At 38.6% G+C, this 17,815-nt stretch overlaps 1 protein-coding gene across 18 annotated transcripts in view; it reads right to left on the bottom strand.

Moving 5' to 3' along the window:
- The window catches only part of MPDZ (multiple PDZ domain crumbs cell polarity complex component), a 96,956-nt gene that overhangs the window by 34,463 nt on the left and 44,678 nt on the right, over window positions 1–17,815 (bottom strand). For 10 of the 18 annotated variants that reach the window (XM_062609019.1, XM_062609018.1, XM_062609025.1 and 7 more), the window contains 8 exons: window positions 17,609–17,767; window positions 14,746–15,021; window positions 13,747–13,870; window positions 9,404–9,602; window positions 6,591–6,632; window positions 1,996–2,100; window positions 1,737–1,832; window positions 1,060–1,237 (listed from right to left, as the gene is read on the bottom strand). In XM_062609019.1, the coding sequence (XP_062465003.1) occupies window positions 1,060–1,237; window positions 1,737–1,832; window positions 1,996–2,100; window positions 6,591–6,632; window positions 9,404–9,602; window positions 13,747–13,870; window positions 14,746–15,021; window positions 17,609–17,767 (1,179 nt within the window). The remainder of the gene's footprint in view (window positions 1–1,059; window positions 1,238–1,736; window positions 1,833–1,995; window positions 2,101–6,590; window positions 6,633–9,403; window positions 9,603–13,746; window positions 13,871–14,745; window positions 15,022–17,608; window positions 17,768–17,815) is intronic. The other 8 variants (XM_062609024.1, XM_062609030.1, XM_062609035.1 and 5 more) reach the window with 4 other exon arrangements.

The following is a 17,815-nucleotide window of genomic DNA, read 5'->3' as shown; positions in this document are numbered from 1 at the left end:
TCACTCATCAACTCAAACTTCTGCAAGCATCATTGTCAGAAAAAACATGCATTTATAAAAATCCAGGTATACACCTGTAAGTAATGGTTTTTAACATTTTATCAAGGAAATTCCACCTCCCAACTTGTCCTACACTGGAAAATCTTCCACCCTACTGTAGAAAGTCCTATCTATATTAAGATACTATTTCAAGTTCCTTTATAAAGATCTTGCGGCAGAGAGCAAACTGAAGTTTAAGTATCACTGTGTAAAGCCAGCCCAGTCTCAGCTAGAGGAAGAACCACCACTTCCATAACCCTGTTTGTTATATTCTTACTGACAGACAATCAGCTAAGGACATCCGGCAGGGTGTAGAGGAGTGCAGTTCCTAATGGCCTGATACTGGAGATGAGGTAATGTCTGACTTATAATAAACATCACAGGAAAGACACACTCCTTTCAGTATATTCGTTCTTCACATCTTTAAACAAGAAAGCACAAGTGGCTGAATCAACACAGGACTGGCTAAGCCAAACAGAAATCTAGATAAATTCCTCCATGTGACACCACTGGCTAACCTGTCCTCAGGCATGGACACAATGCTCTTAACTTCCTCTGTACCAAATCCAGCTTTCGTCATGTAAGCAGGAAAAAAACTCTCTTGCCCTTAATTCCTGCACAAGTTGCACAAGAATGATGTGATCTGAGTAAGATTAATTAGGAAACAAGCTTGGCATTTATTTGCATGATTTGCTATTCATTAGCCAATATGCAAAGGTGAAGCCTTTTAGCCTCACCAAAGTTAAGTTTTTTCCTACACACGCTGGTTTGAAAACAGGCAGGTAGAACTGCTGGCTTTGTAGCCCCCCATGTGTTTGCTCACAGAGTCTGTCATCTATGCTTTAGGTTGTATATTCAATTTGAACCCGTCTGCACACAAACTTCAGCAGATGGTACTACATACACTCTGTATGGCTCAAGAGGTGCCAGCTGGATCAATTACACAGCTGTTGGCCCAGGACCACCTCAGAGGCTCCTGAGATGGCAGGGTATTGCAAGCAGAAGGCACTCGGATAGTACCTCCACAATCCGATCTCCGGTTTTTAGCGTCCCATTTTTGCCAGCTGGGCTGTCTTCCAAGATGTGCTTGATAAATATCCCTCTCATCACTTCTCCATTACTCAGGCGGCTCCCCATCCCTCGTCCTCCAACAATGCTGATTCCCAGTGACTTGCTAGGCTCTCTCCAGAGTTCAACCCTGTTGTGACAAAATAAGGACCAAAATAAATGAAAATCTGCTGTAATTATGACAAAGCTGCACAATAGAGACACCTGGATTTGCAAAATATCTTTAAAAAAAAAGAAAAAAATCAGAAACAGCTACTCCTTGGAAAGTTGATTTGGTTGGTTTTTTTTTCAGTGAGAGTTATCTACTGGATTGTTCAGAAAGTCTGCAATTGTGTCTGCTGTTTATTTTGGATTCTAATCAAAACTTTTAATACTTCTGTCTCTTCTTACTGGCTCCCAGAGAGTCAGTCTATAAAGACAAATTACTAAAGTAGGCAAGAAATTGCAAGATTGCAGCAATTAAGCCCAATGGCAGTAAAAATCAACAGTGAATTACTCCTATAATGCATAACATACATTAAGTGCAGCAATTCTGTTGTTTTCTTATTCATCTTAAAATATATTACAGAATTCAATTTTTTTTTCATTTCAGATGAAATTTTATACTGTGCAACTAGATCTGCACTTACTTTCTGGGCTGGTTCCAGTTACTGAAAGCTGCATTTTGAAGTTCGCTTTCTTCTCCCTCCCCCTCTTCACGTTCTGGAAGCTCTGGGAGTTCCCTGCTGATGAATAGGAACAGCTTTTTATTGTAATGGCTGCTGGTCTGAAGAAAATTCTCCATCTTTCAGCTCTTGTAAAATAAAAGTTATCTTCCTAAATTGTGCGAAGTGTACAGAAAGTGTTACATCTGAGAGAGTTCTATGTGAGAAAAAAATAAAGTCTCACCTAACGGTATGTGAAGACAAAAGCTCAAGTGGCACAGTTCCCTCTGTCTGTTGTCCCAAACTGGCCCTGTACTCGTCCAAATTTTCTGCTGGCACATATGTAATACTGCAATAAAATGGCACATGGTTAAAGTAGAACAAGTACTGCTGGTCCTACCTTTGGTGTGTGTGAGGAATGATTATGAGGAAGCCTCTTAAGACTACTTCGTGGAGTCACTGACTTCAAAGCCACAGTGCTGGTATGTTGGGAATAAGTAGTTTGTATGAATCCTTTGTGACTTTGCAACAAATATGCATTTATGGTCAAATTAGGTAGCTGAACAGCACATAATTTTCTGAGGGCTGGCCATCCCATTTTAAGTAAATGGTGTTTGAACAATGACAAGAGTGTAATAGAGACAATCCAGCTTCAATCAAAACAGATTTCTCGTGCAAAAAAGACAAACACTGACAATCTGTGAAATGTGAAGCCCCATTACCATCCTAAATGCTGGCTGAAAATGCTTCTTGAAGTCAGCTTGCAGGAGGTTTTGTGCTTTCCTGGGCAGTTTTGGATCTATTTTAGGTTTCTATGATTTTGGTGAAAAGTATTCCATGGGTCTGGACTTACAAATGTGTTACAGCACACCACCTGCACTGCAGGGAGCAATTCCCTGATCAGCTCCTTCCTCTACCACTTCATGCACTCCCAGCCAGCTTGGGACAGTCAGTCAAGTTTCACCAGCCAAATGACATGCAAACTCCAGAAGCCCTGGTGTAACCTGACCTTGTTTGAATGCCAGGAACAGAAATGGCCCAATAGGCTGGGGAGGGGGAAACAAAAGAGAAGGAGAAAGATTAAGCCATAAAGAGTATTTCTTAAAAAACTTCCCTCTACAGGCAAAAGGACACCATCATCTAAACTGGGCTACTTAGATGGCCATCCTTTAATGATGCTTTGTCTTCTTAAAAACCCTTAGCTGTTCAATAAGCGACTCAGCTATCAGATGCAAGTCTGCCAAGAAGTAAGGCTGATGGAAAAAGAACACCAAAAAAGTGCCTGTCTGCTCATCTGTCACTTGGTTAAAAAAAACATGAACACATTTTCTCACAGAACAGACATGGCAAAAATAAAACAAAAATCTTGACCACTGCACAAGGACATCTAAGCTGCTGAGAAGAGACTTCCTTCAGCTCCAAGTCTAACTTTGAGGCCTCTTCTGTCCATCACTACCTGACTGCCACTAATTCCCCCTCTCACTGGTTTTCTGCTGAATAAAGCAAGCAGAAGAAGGCAGAGCAGATAAACTTTCATATGATTAATGCTGTCTGTCCAAAACATTCTACCAAAATTAACCTAAGGATCATCTTTATTTGTCTTCTTCACCTGTGTCCAAGCATATTCCCTATCTCCTCTCATATTTACCACATATAGAAAACTGCAGAAGATGGTCATTAAGGAAGTGCCTAGGGTGCTGAATAGGAGGAACTCTCCAGTTCTTTTAATGGAGATCTAAACCATTCATACTATCACCAGTTTTTCTCTTCATTAAATCTCTCCCCCTGTTCTGCTTTGGCCTTCTTTCAAACACAGAGGTGTTATGTGCTTGACATACAGTGTTTTCATCTTTAAATGCTGGGGAGTTAACATACACTAGGGAACAAACACTCAGCAAGTCACTGACTGTAATCTGTGTTCCCTAAGGACTTCCCAGCACTGGGAAATATGCAAGATACATAGCATTTATTCTGCAAAGCCCTAGCAGGAAAATGGAAAGAAGACGAAAAAGAGATTTTGAAAATAATCACTACTATTTCTCAACCATCTCCAACTCCACATGTGTTGAACTATAGCAAAGTGCTAGCAGTATGGTCACAAAACACTCAATGTAAGGCGCCCCTAATTGTGGCAGGTGGGTTGGAACTAGATGTTTTTTAAGGTTCCTTCCAACCCAAACCATTCTATGATTCTATGTTTTGGGCAAATGCTGCTGAAGAAGCACCACCCACTAAGCCTATAAGAATACCTTGCCTTTAAAAAAAGCCACAAGATGTGCAAGCTGCATTTCGATAAAAGAAAATGTGTCATTCATCCAGTTACATTCATCATTTTATCCCAATCAAATTCATCAATCTTCACCCTATGAAAAAGTAAGAAATAATGTATTTTCCCTTGAAAGACAGCTGCAGGAAAGACACCAGAACTGCAAGCAAGATTTCTGCTGGCTATGAGGCTTGGACAATCTCTTTCATGCTTAACTGTAGCTGTAAGCTATTGTTCAGAGCACAGGAAAGACAATGGCAGCTTGCTAAAAATGAAACAGATATGCCCAGATTCCGCCTGGATGCAGACAGTGGAGAGCGATCACTGACAGTGGAGTGTCCAACATCTTTTAACTCCTGTCCAGTCCTTCTGTGCAAGGACCATGCAGTGAACAACTACACAGGGCATCAAGCTTTAAAGGCAGTAGTAGTTTTTACCTCATACTTCTATGCAACATCAACATTACAGATCAGGTAAGCAGGAGGCAAACCATATGCACTTGATACCCTGTTGTTTTTTGGTATATGAATAAGTAACTGACATTGTGCTGAGACACTCAAAAGGTATGACTCAAAGTATGCTCTCAACCAACTTTATATACTACTTAAAAACACATCTCAAAAATCTCTCTTAGGTAGCTAAGCTTCCCTTTCTGTGAACAGCATAGAAACTGAGAAGAAAAGACTTCCACTCCACCATTTAAAAAAATGCATTTGAAATTGAATTGAATTACCTAATTGATTTCCACAGATGGAGTCAAATTTAGATAGTATCACTGGGAGCTTTTACATTTTAGCTCTTTGGAAAATGACATTATTTTTATCCTAATGCTTAACTACAGTTCTAATTGCCTAATTTTAAACACACAAAGAAATAGTCAACATGTTTTTAACTGTTCATTCTTACCTACAATAATGAATTTCAATAATGTGTCAGCTACTTCATAAATCTAAACCAGAACACTTACTTATGTTTTGAAAAAAACAGCATAGGAGAGAAAACGAAACTACATGTGTCAAATGTACGAAAAGGTATATTCTGTGTAGAAGTTCACCTTTGTTTCTTGCTCGTGATTTCCAAAGTTCAGTTAACTGCAAAGATTTCCCTACCTGCTTTTATTAACTAAGCTGCGTTACTGATGTGACTGTACTCTTGCCCTATCTCCTTTGCATGTTATTACTGAAATGAGAAAGTTATATAAAAAAAAAAATCTAGTTCTGCTGTAAATTAGAGTTTTAGGAAATAGGTGTATCTGAACATCATCTTTGGTCAGTGGCTATCTAACCTGCCCTGCCTTCTGTAACACGCAGCAAGGTTGTAGTGTGCTAAAACCCTTGAATTTGAATCTGCTAAGAGTTTTTTGCTGTTTAGTACTTCACGGCAGACATGCCACAATTTTCAAATCCACTTCTTGGAGGTCACAGTGAGGTCTGAAGACATTCAGCATTATTCTGAATATCCTGAACAACAATCCCAGTGTGTAACTGGGATTATGAGAAGAGCAGACAAAAGAAGTTTTGGACTCCTTTGGTCAACTCTGTTGACTCTTGTACTGTAAGTGGAAATAAGAATCCAACAGCCAACTGAATAGCCCCTGAAAAAGGGACTGATAATTGCCTTGATATGTTCACAGAGAAGAAAGTAATAGAAACATGTGCCAGAAACTAAGGATGAAGACACAGAAACCAGGAAACAAGTAAATGACTGCTCTACCATTGTGTTGCATTTCTTATCTGCAAGAGAAGTTCAAGTTAACAATTTCAAGAGAAAGAATATGCAGGGTTTAATCATGTCCTCTCTTTCACAGCTGTACAGCTTGAAGTAAAGACTGTTCTGGATTTCTTTCTTGAAAGCAGCAATATGCACTAGCAGTGAAAGCAGCGACAATGGAAACACCAATGGTGTACATATGAAAATATCTTGTCAACACAAAACCGCATGCAGTGCAGAGGAACATTTATCACATGCTTGACTGAACAGCCACACAAAACCTTGAAACACTAACAAACCAAATAACGAAGTATGAAGAATGCTCAGGACAAATTACTGTTGTTAATATTTAAGGTCTAATTTGAACCTTTTTATACATGAAGGAAGTAAAATGTAAGTGCCACAGAAAATATGACACTGAGATTAATCCAGATATCAGTACATCATCCTCATGGCAGTTCTAGCTGTGAACCCTTTATACACACACGCACACACATAGACACACAGATACACATGCTCTGAACATGTTCTGGGGTGGCTGACATAGATTAAATTTTAAAAAATTAACAATACTATTTTTTAATACAGGTGTTTTCATTCCAGTCTTAAAAGTATGCTCCAATCTTCAAGGTTAAAGCAATATACACATACATATATACCCACACACACTCATACCTTTTTTAAAAGAAATGTATATAAACATTAACATGTGCAGCCACATGTACACACAGAAAGAGAGAGAATATGTACCTATATCTGGATATACACCTGACATTACTATGGACGTCATAAAAGCATGGAATGATTTTACAGACAAATTGCAACATAGAGCCATAATGAGTGTCTGAATCGCCAATACTCACACATAACAGAGGGCCTGATCATCAGCAGGTGCTGGAGAAGATCTAGAATGTGAAGCATATGAGGCAGTATCTTTTTACAATGGTGTTAACAAATGTCAGTGTCTCATGCTGAATGTGAGAGGCATATTTATGTAGTTAAAAGTGTGAGCTGCTTTTTTTTGTTTTCTTTCTCCTTTTTGTTTTCTTTTTTTCCCCGTTCCACCTCCGCTTCATGTACACCTCCCCCAGAAAGCATCTGCTCTTTATTATTTTCTATAGCAGTGATTAATAACAAGCATGGAAAATGGAATTGCAATCTATCTTTTATTTCTTGATCAGGAATTCATCCCCACGTTTTTGGCAGGTGAATTCTGATTCAGCTCTGTAATTATCTGACAGATGTTACACGCAGCTGCTGCTGAGCACAAAACACTGGCTATTATTACAGAAATATAAGAGCTCCTGACAAGGTGGAGTGATAAATGAAACAGAATGCATTCTGTATGGCCACACATCTGGTTTTCTACACACAAAGGGGAAAAAAAATAAATACCTTAGTCTGAAACTTATATTTCTGGTTCTTGAACTATTCAAAAATCAAATTTCCTTCAATAAAATAAAACAAAGCCTTTACGTGGCAAGTAAGAACAGGTTTATATTTTCTCAGCAAATAATGTATGCCACTGAAATAAAGCTTTGAAATTAAAATATTTCTACTTAATCACTTTTTGACAGGCACTTTGCTACCCAAAAAAAGCTCATTCTTAATGCGCCAACTTTGCAGCCCTTTATGGATAAAGAAGAATGATATGCAGACAGACACATCTGAGTGCTTGTGCACCCTTGTTTCCCACAGAAGACAAAGAGATGCAACTTGCTCATCAGAAATGCTGGCCCTTAAACAGCAAATCCTCCATCACGGTGCACCACACTAGCTCTGAAATGACATCTACATAGCTGGGTATCTCCCTCAGAAAACATGAACATCTGACATAAGATAATGCTTCACATCTCCAGTTTCAGATCTGGGACATCACCCACATGTTTTTACTATAATATTTTTCATGAGATCCTGTACTGCTCTCCTGAAAGTACAAATTACAGAAAAGTTTAATTATCCTGAATAGGTTTGTATCAAAACTATGTAGGCCCAAAAATATCGTCCTTATTCTTGCTATAGACTCCTTTAGGTGCTACCACAGGTTTTGGTCTCTCAATTTTTTAAAGCGCAGAAGCCAGCTTCACTTTAAATCCTTATCATGGGAATGCACCAAAGAACATAAATATAAAATGAAAGACAAAATATCTTAGTAAGAACATGAATAGCAACTGCCCTTCTTTTGCAAGGTCTTTCAGAAAGGGGATGAACTTTTCTCTGCAAAATCTGAATATTCACATCTAAGACAAGACTTTGGTATTTCTGCCATATCTATAAAAAACTACAAAACTTGTAGCCACGCAGTGTAAAGTGCAGCAGCTATAAAAGGGTAAGCACAACTAATGAGCACATCTGTGTTTGGTTACATAACTGTGACACTAATAAAAGACTCTTCACAGGAGGATGGTGCTGTATCATCTGAGCAGATGCATACACACATGCATGCATACCAACCGATTTCAGTTGTGGTAGTCAGAGTTTGAAAGCCTGTAATAAAAATCAATGTCTCATTTTATCAGCGACTCATATTGACTACAGAATTGACAATAATCTAACTCATTATATGAGCACATCCAATTATTTAAACAAACTTGCATTACACCATAATCGTAAATCTGTGACAACTATGGGGCAATTAAACTTACTACACACAAAGAAAATACTTTGCCTATCTGTTCCCAAAATGCCAGGTCTCTTCAAAGCTAGAATACTTCTGTGGAAGAACCAAATGCCCTGCAGCCCATTTTGAACTGACAGAAACCACACAGTTACCTGTAACAGCACCGGGACTGAACTGACCCAATCCATATTACCATGCATATGAGAAAACGAGCCACTAGATTCCTGGAACTGCACTGGTGTGTCTAGAGCACTGTCTACAAGCTAAGGAACAGCTTTATTTCTAGATGGTGTATGTGGGTAAAGCTAACTCCATAACCATGACAGCTAGAAAAAACTGTACTTTAAGGGAAAGTTAAAGTGCTGTAAAATCAGTGAACTTGAGAAGAAGAAACTTTCTCATCAAGCAAGCATATTTTTCAGAACTTGTATTAATTACCGCAAGTTTAAAGTAGTACTCCCAAGAGCAGATATTTATGGACTAGTGCAACAGCTCCTCTGCATGTACTAATAAAAACTTGTGACTTCACAAAATAGACTGTTTCTGCTGTTTGTCACAGAGGTACTGAAAACATTTTAAATTTTACTTTTCTGCATTAACATCATGTGTCATACTTTCTGTCTGGCAGTTAAAGCCAAAATCCATTAGAAAGATTTCCATGAAATTAAATCACTTGTGCAATGGCCAGGACAGTTCACCTTTGAGAAACACAAACACCTTGAGGAAACCCCCACTTTCTTTAGAAAAGTCATACTATGAAAGCAAAACTCTAATACCATTTCTTCAACATCACCAGGCAGGGCAGTAATGATCATGTTTACCAGTGACAGTGATAACGTTAGTTAGAACGTCTGAAGCCTCTCACACAAGTGATTTTATCTTTCAACCCCATGAAGTTGTAATCTGAAGGTGAATTATCCATCTGAAGCTGTAACTTAAAGGGAAATTCAAGTTGTAAAAATAAACAAAAAAAAATTATTTAGAATACTTCCATGAATAACCAAATTTTGATTATTAGTCTCTTCCTACCACAATTCATCATCTAGCTTTACCTACTTTATATCTGGTCCAATGAGCGAATGCCTTCTTAGCATAGCCCGGGCTTGTGCGTTGGTTAAGTCAGTGGTTGACTCTTCATTAATGGACAGGATGCAGTCCCCTACACCAATCCGTCCATCACGACTTATTGAGCCTCCATGGATGACACTGCGAACTATCATTCCTGAGCCATTTTTATTGGAACTTACCGTCATCCCTATAGTGAAAAACACATTAAACAGTTAGTAATGTTTTTGAGAGCTAGCTCTGAAAAAGAAATGCAACCTATGGCAGGGAAGACAAAAGCCAGCCAGCCCACCTGCCAATGTCAGCAAGCCTATAAACATTGCTCTTACTCTCTCTTGCAGTCTCCTCCTTCCAATTCGCAGTTACAAATCACAATCTTAGCATCATTACTTTACCTTGTGTCATGTCAGGCTCAACATAAAAAAAGCAGAAAATAAAAAAAGGTAATTAAATTGTTTCTAAACCAGTCAAATTTACACTTTTCTGGATGGTTTACTGAGTTTATACACCACATGTCAATTCATTTTATGATGGTTCTCATCAGGAGCGTAGGGACAACAAACCACATACTTATTTTCAACAAAAAGCCTGAATAAGAGGCCATTGACCTAGTGGTTGCCTTCCTGCCCTCCTAGGTGGGCCATTGCTTAGGCCTAGAAGAGTGTACTGACATCTGTGACAGCCTGTGCATTACTGATGGATTCAGTCCACTACCTAAGATACACCATGATTCCACCCTGTGGCACAGCAAGACATTACTTCTTAATGTTTATGCACAACATTTAACTCCACTTTCTTTTCACTAATGGGATAAGAGAGATGCTCTTCTCCTTCCTTCCCAATGGGAAGCCAAAGGGGACTTCACATGTTTTTGTGACTGTTGTTAGGCTCATGAGTTCTCACTATTATTTTCAGGGCAGTTGGTGCTCACGAAATCAACCCTGAAGACAGTTCCAGGAAAAGTTCTTAGCTCTTTCCTAATGGAAAAGTAGCTGAAAGGCCATCACTCTGGACGTCTAGCCAGTGGACCCAGCTTCCACTATCTTAATACTGCCAAACTCATTTTTATTCTTTTTTGTGTGCTAAAGCTTTCCTCTACTAACAAGATCAAGCCAGTGAAGTAACAGAGCCTTATAGAGAATATCCTCTGGAGAAGGGGGCAGTGACTATTCTGCTATGTGCTCTCTTGGTTTTGCATGTAAACATCAGGCTAGCAAGCACTGGGAGTGCAGCTGTGTGTCTGTACCTTATTGTTCAGACTGTGAATGTGTACTTTATTGCCCAGACTGTGAATGGAAGATGAAAGCTACCCAGAGCAAAACTACTGACTACAAAAAAATTCTAACCATTTATATACAAACACAGCTACAGAAGACAGAGACTGAACACTTTACTCTGTGACCTCAGACCCTGGGAGACAGACTGGCTGTACAGAATTCAGAAGGCAGCTATAAACCCCAAGCTACTCAGACTCAGCCAACCATATGAACATCTGCATATATACATCTGTCTCAGAGAAAAAAATTAAAATTAACCATTTAAAAAACAACACTAATCTGGATGTTCGTGCTTTTTAGGACTCCTTCCAGGAAATAAACATCTCTTAATAGTGTTGGCTCCTCACACCCAGTCGTAGCTGAGATCAACATAATTGTCTGAAGTACTAAAAGGTGGCCCTAACTAGCAAGGAGCGGCCCAGTAAGCTTCCTAGACACAGAAATACATCTGCTTCTCTATTTTGGTATGTGGAAGTTCACATTTCTCTTTTGAAAAAACTGCAAAACCCATCTTCACAATGGTACTTTATATTAAACTGATAAAAAAATATGGTGTTACCTTTGACTGGAGATTTATACTTATGATTTGCCAGAAAATTATGTCAGCTGTGGTCAGGTGTAATTTAAACATGGGTACCGCAGATCTGTGATACCGACACACAATGCCACTGACATTGCCTTGCTATCAGAAAAAGTAGTAAGTACCTCTCAGAGTAGTAATGTTACAATGTTGAGCACATCACCAATGGCATTTACCAGAGCCATCCTGCAGTGGATGCCCCAGCATTTACACTCACATATGCCTTCCAAAAACCATCTCTTGAGAGATCTGCTCCCACAGGTTATGCAGTCATAGGTGAATGTAAACAAAACTCTGCAACAAGAGTGGTCTCCACCAGAACACAGGCAGTGTGCACAGAAAAGCAAATTAGCAAGAAAACAGCTGAAATGTGGTTTGAAGTTGTGAACCTAATTTTGCTGCTTGGTTAAGCCAGTACCAAACAACAACATTACTGAGGCCAGTGTAACAGCACTTTAGAAAAACATCACCCCCAGTTTCTATGCTGACAATCTCATTACAACAGATCTGCAAGGCTGATGTCACACTTTGGGCAGCTACAGTTTCAGGTTAAAAATGCAAATGCCATTGTCAAGTTGCCAAATGCATCACACAGGACAATGACATTTCAGCTTTTCTGGCATGTGGGTCCTCCATCCTCTTACCTTTTAAAAATCACAACCAAAAGGTTAGAGCTCCAGCTATGCCTGCTCTTGAAGAGCTATTGCAAGCTGTAGATGGGAAAAAAAGGAAAAAAAAGAAGTGCCAGCTCTCAACGGAAATAATTGATGCAGCTGCAGCTCTCAACATCATTCACAGCTCTTGATTTAGCTCCTTTTGTAAAAATGAAAGTTAAAAGCAGTGCAGCCATGTGTATAAATTGGTTGCAGTGCCCAGGCAGATTCCCAGGCCAGAGCACACAGAGACTGGAAGAAAAAGACCACAGTCAAAAGCCAGGAGAAAGCATTATTCACATTCATACTACATATGTATTAGAGGCCAGTCTTACTTTTCATGCATGTAATGTCTGCCAGTGTGCACCCTGCCCCAAGTTTGTCTTTTTATGCTGTATTACACTTGACAAGAAATTTGCTTTCTATGTTCACTACACTTAAAATACTCCTAGACATGCATATAGACTGCTTTATGAAGTTAAGAAGTTACTGCAAACAAACCTGGTTTTAACAAAATCCAAATGCCTGGAACTGGTCTGTGATCTGCACTTTACACAGCCTAGCAATGAAGCCAGTAAAGACAGTAGTTACCGAAACATCTCATACCAACAAAAGCCAAAACTTATACCCACCTCAGCCTTGCCTACAGCTTTACATTCTGGGGAGGCTGATTTTATACCAGATCAGTTTCTGATCCAGTTTGGAGACTGGCTATATCATGGAGAAGGTGACATGGGTCAAAATGAGCACCCAGCCGTCAGAAGGTATTTTATACCAGGCAGAAGCAGCCACTGAATTACAGCATCACAGCACCCCATCCACCTCTGCGTAGCAAGGGAGTCCTGAGTGATGTTTATGAACAGCCTGTTCTGTAGACAACCCATCTTAAAACCATTTGTGAAGTCACTGCAAACAGCCAGCACCCTCACAAGCTCCTGCCCTACCAACACCAGAGTCTTCAAGGACATGCAACTGGCCAGAAGAAACAGCACCAGAACCTAAATCAAAGTAAATGAACACTCCAGCCATGAACAGGAGGTGAGCACCACTGCTTCTCACCACAAAGCCTCCCTCCTGCTGGCTCTAGAAACTGTCCTGGGAGGATGCAGTCCCCATGCTCCCTGCCTGGGGCCACACAAGAGTCCACAAGAGGACTCTGAAAAACATTTCCAGCTGTTGTGCTTATTCACTCCAAAATGTGTCTCTACTCAGTATACTTTGGAAGTTGCAGATACTCAAAACTTGAATTTCTCTACAAAATTACAGTATCACTGAGCTAAAAACATAACCTATTAATTGTGTCAATGATCTGAATTTCAGAAATACCGAGGCACTTAAAACATATGTATAAATCTGTAGCAAGGAAGCTAACAGCTTGCTAGACCCTTCTGACCATCCTCAGACAGCAAGACCATTTTGTGTCTACATACATTTGAAACTCTGCTCCGTGGCTCTTAAGCCAAAGCGTTCTACAACATTCCTTGGCTGTATCTTGTTCTTCTCCCATATTACATAAAGATACAGACATTAAAAAACAATGTACTAAAATTATTATGTTAACATTTAAGAATTACTAAGCTCCATTACAGAGAAAAAATAATAAAATCTCAGTCATACTGGAGACATTACTTCTGTATTCACAGTGACAGAAATGGATTCACTGCTACCACAGCCAAGCAGGGTAAGAGCAGCAAAGAACAATATCCCATTACGCTTTCCATACTAAAAGGAAAATGCTTAATCTTTAATAATAAGACAGAAAACATATGAGAAAAACAGAAAGCCATGTTCCTGAAAAGGTTACAAAAATGATAGCTACCTTACCTAAACTTGAATTGCCTTTTGCAATAGTGATAGTCTTCTCATACACATTTTTGACTGAATTTGGGATTGTGGAAACTCCCTCCAAAGCTACAGGGCATCTCTTTTCCATCAAAAGCAGTTGATCCTAACACAGGGGAAAATAACATGAGATCAGAATACCGCAATAAAAAATACAATTGGACATACTGAACTCAACTAATCATACCGTCTACAAAAGCTAGGTGCACAACTGATACAGATTCCTTATACAGACACCAGAAAAGTCAGTCCATCAAAGATCAAACTGACATACATATTTTCTGTTTTCATGCAGGTTATACAGTACATCTACCGCAAGGTATGCTTTTAATTTAAGGACATCAGTAACACTCTTGAAATTAGTGGGCTGAATTCAGGAGCTCACAGACTTGTTTACCACAAATGCCTGACAATTTAGCAGTGCTAAAATAACAACTGTTGCAAGAAACTGCAGCTCTTTAAAGAATTTCTTAGTAAATCACTGAACAGAAGAAACACATCACAGTGACTGTCATATAAAGGAATATTATGTTTGCACACTGTGGTGTCAGAGGCCAGCTTGTGAGCTGAACCAAACAGGCTTGCACAAACAGCAGGATACGGGTTGTTACACCACTCCTCCTTGGCATCCTAAGCCTGGTTTTCAGCCATGCACCCACGCTTCTGCAGAGGCTAACAGGGAATATGCTCAAAGGGCATACTATTGTCCAAGAGAGTTTAATGCTGTAAGGTATGCGCAGACTTTTATATACCTCTGTACTGCCACGCTAAGAGATTACTATCTAGACACCATGAATTATCTCCTGTTTTGGAAAGTTACAAATCTGACGTGGGCTATGACATCTAATGTACATTTATAATGAAAGAACTATACATGGTTGCTGTCCAGTATCAATTCCTGGAGGAGATACTATGGTGTGATATGGTCTTTACATAGATTTCTTTTTTAATGACTATTAAAAAAAAAAAAAAAATCTTTACTTTTCCAGTGGGATCCAGCTGCATGGTAGTAGCAAGGCCCGTACTTAGTGCAATTTCTGATGTTTTCTGAGATCCAGTCCATGTTGCTGTGTTTTCATTTTGGTTGGTATCCGAAACATCCAGAGGCAGAAGATCCTTTTTAGTAAAACCAGTGGCAGTTTCCAGGCTATTCCCTGCTACAGACTTGTGCTCTTTCTGATTGAGATCCATGTTGTACAGGTTCTTGTCAGGCACATGGAAATCGGCTGCAGCATTTGAACATTCCTCTCCAACAGACTATAAAACACGGGGCAATGAACAATCAACATTACTTCGTAGTATAATTATAAACTACATTTCATGCTAAAATCTTAAACAGAAAATAATCACACAGAATTTAAACATATCTGTTGTAACATGAAGCATTTTACTATAACATTTACTTGCTTCCTCAGCCAATTTCTTTTTTTAAATACCAAAAATCAGTGAAAATAAGTTGCTGCAAAGGCCAAATTCTTATTTGATACTCATCAGTAGCTCTCCACTAACAAAAAGCTGCATTACTTCTGGATTAAGTTCACTACACAAAATTTGTTTAGACTTTCAAGATTTCAAGGTCCTGCATTTCAAATATTTTAAGAGATTTTAATAACCACAACCTACTGGAAAAAAATAAAAATCTTCAAACATTCTCTAGCTGAGCTTTCAAAATAAGTAATTTTAAAAACATGTAGGCCAATAGATATTAGAAGGATATATTACAGACTTAGACATTGTATCAATACTAGGGATTTTTGTATCTATATTAGGAATTCTTCTCTGAAATGTAGTAAATGTAATCACAAGACTGTCTACCCCTGTCTGTCTTGGTTGTTATCCACTGGTCCTATTAATTCTTCTATGACCTTTCCAAAAAGTGGAAAAAACATGTTTCCCAGGATTTTGGGATATTTTCCAAAATTTTCTATCAAGGGCATTAGAATTAATTTTTCTCATCTTTCATAAAGTGCATACATGCTTGTTATGTCCCCAGACAATCACGAGAAAAGGTTCACCTGCAAGTAAGTAGTTTAAGTAAGATCTGAGAAGATAATTGAGCAAAGCCTAAATACAACTAATCCACATGATAAAATCAATGACATAATTTCCTACCTTTTGGAAAACAAAACATCAGAACTGTATTTATTCTGTGAGGTTTCGAAGACACCTGGGACATATACTTTTAAGTCCGGTGTGTATCCATTTCCACAACAATGAAAACAAGAACAAAATAATTCCCAATATTTATTCCACATGCCACATATACATATTAAAGTTGCAGCATATGCCCATATTAATTTTTGTTTCTCTTAAAGAAGGCAATGCTGTAATTTTTGAAGACAAACATGACTTCAGGAATTTGTAACTGTAGCAACATGTGGCCTCATTAAAGAATGTGCATAACTTTGACTTCAAGTTTTTTCATCACTTATTTCAAAAGTGACACCAAAAGCATTCAGAACCTGTCAACTGCCCTGAGGTCAGAAATATCTGAAATACCCCTGCATTCCTCATAACATTGAACCGCATTTTTTTCATTTTTACAGTATTTCATTTGTTTCAGAAGTCTTCTTTAATGAACAGATTTTCTTGCCACATTTACTTTTTAAAGTAATTCATAACCACAGAGTATAAAATGTTACCCAGTGAGAATGTAATACTTCATACTGGTGAGCAGAGAGGAACACTGAAAAGTCAGGAGCATAATCCTTAAAAAATCTTGAGAACCGAAGCCTTTTTAAGTCAATGCTGAAAATAACTTAAGACTTTCTAGAGCCTCAGCATGACATATATGTAAATCCAGCCTCTATCTCATAAAATGCTTCTCAGCATGCAAAATGCATAATCCATTTAAGTAACAATTACAGAGCTAAACAAAGCAATCTGTCCCACTGGCACAGCAGAGATGTGCTCTTCTGTGGATTAGGAGAAACCATTAGAAGATGAATTTAGCTTTCCAACCAGTGCTTTAGAACGACTGAACATATTCCAGAAGGATAAAGGGAGCTACTGAAGTTCAAGTGCGGCAGAAGAAGAAGCAGCAGCTATGGTATTCCAAGACCAAAGACTGCAAAAACTGGAAGAAACCCCCACAATGCTTTCAAAGGTGACTGCTAGGAGAATTTACTTGGAAACCTCTGGATCAAAATAAAACAAATCTATATATTGTCAAGACTGTAAAGAGAAAAGAGCATGGAAAGCCATCAAGAATCATTGAACACCAACTCTGATACAAACAAGTCATTATAGGTATGTGACTAGAAGAAAAATGATGCTGATCTCAATACTCTTAAAGAACTTACCTTCCTTTACTGCCTTTAAATAAATATTAACAATCAGTGATTTGAAATATATGGATTGATTTTTAATTACAGTAACTGTATGAACATTTCATTCCAGAACACAGTAAATGAATTAGCAAACATATCAACTATGAAGCATAAAAGCAAAGCTTAGGATGAAAACTTACTCTTGCTCTTTGTACCTACAATACTGTAGAATGATGCAGCTATTTTGTGTTACCACTGTTTGCTATGTTCTTAGGTAATAACAATTAAGTTTTTGTAGCAGACTGCTCACCACAGCTTTAACACTACAATCATCTCACCACGCTTTATCTGGCTATAGAAAATAAAAATACAAGCTTTCAACCTTCTGGCTGGCTCCCTCTTCAACACAGATGTCTGTCTGTCTGTCTAAAAGACCAGCTATAGCATAAAGAAAACTAATCTGGTAACAAATAGTGCAGTTTGAGCCAGGATGACATAAAACATATCTAATAATACAGGCTTTTCATACTTATAATAAAAGTTTTTTTTATCAATAAAACCATCCTCCTTTTTACCTTGGGAGTTGACAATGGAAGACAGAAGGTGTAGTTCAGCTCACCGCTACAGGCACTGCCATGAAGAGCTATCATTGAAGCCTGGAACACGTCACTCTCTAGAGAATACTGCGATTCAAAGGTGGACTCATCCGCTAGATCTGCCTCGCTGGAGTCCACCTAACAATAAAAGCAATTCAATCAGCCAGGCTGTTACATTCACACCAC

This window comes from Pezoporus occidentalis, unplaced genomic scaffold (genome assembly GCF_034315485.1).
Source record: "Pezoporus occidentalis ecotype Australia unplaced genomic scaffold, CSIRO_AGI_Poc_V1 ctg133, whole genome shotgun sequence".
NCBI classification, from domain to species: domain Eukaryota; kingdom Metazoa; phylum Chordata; class Aves; order Psittaciformes; family Psittacidae; genus Pezoporus; species Pezoporus occidentalis.
Note: the sequence above shows the minus strand (reverse complement) of the source record. Positions and strands in the feature narration are given on the sequence as shown.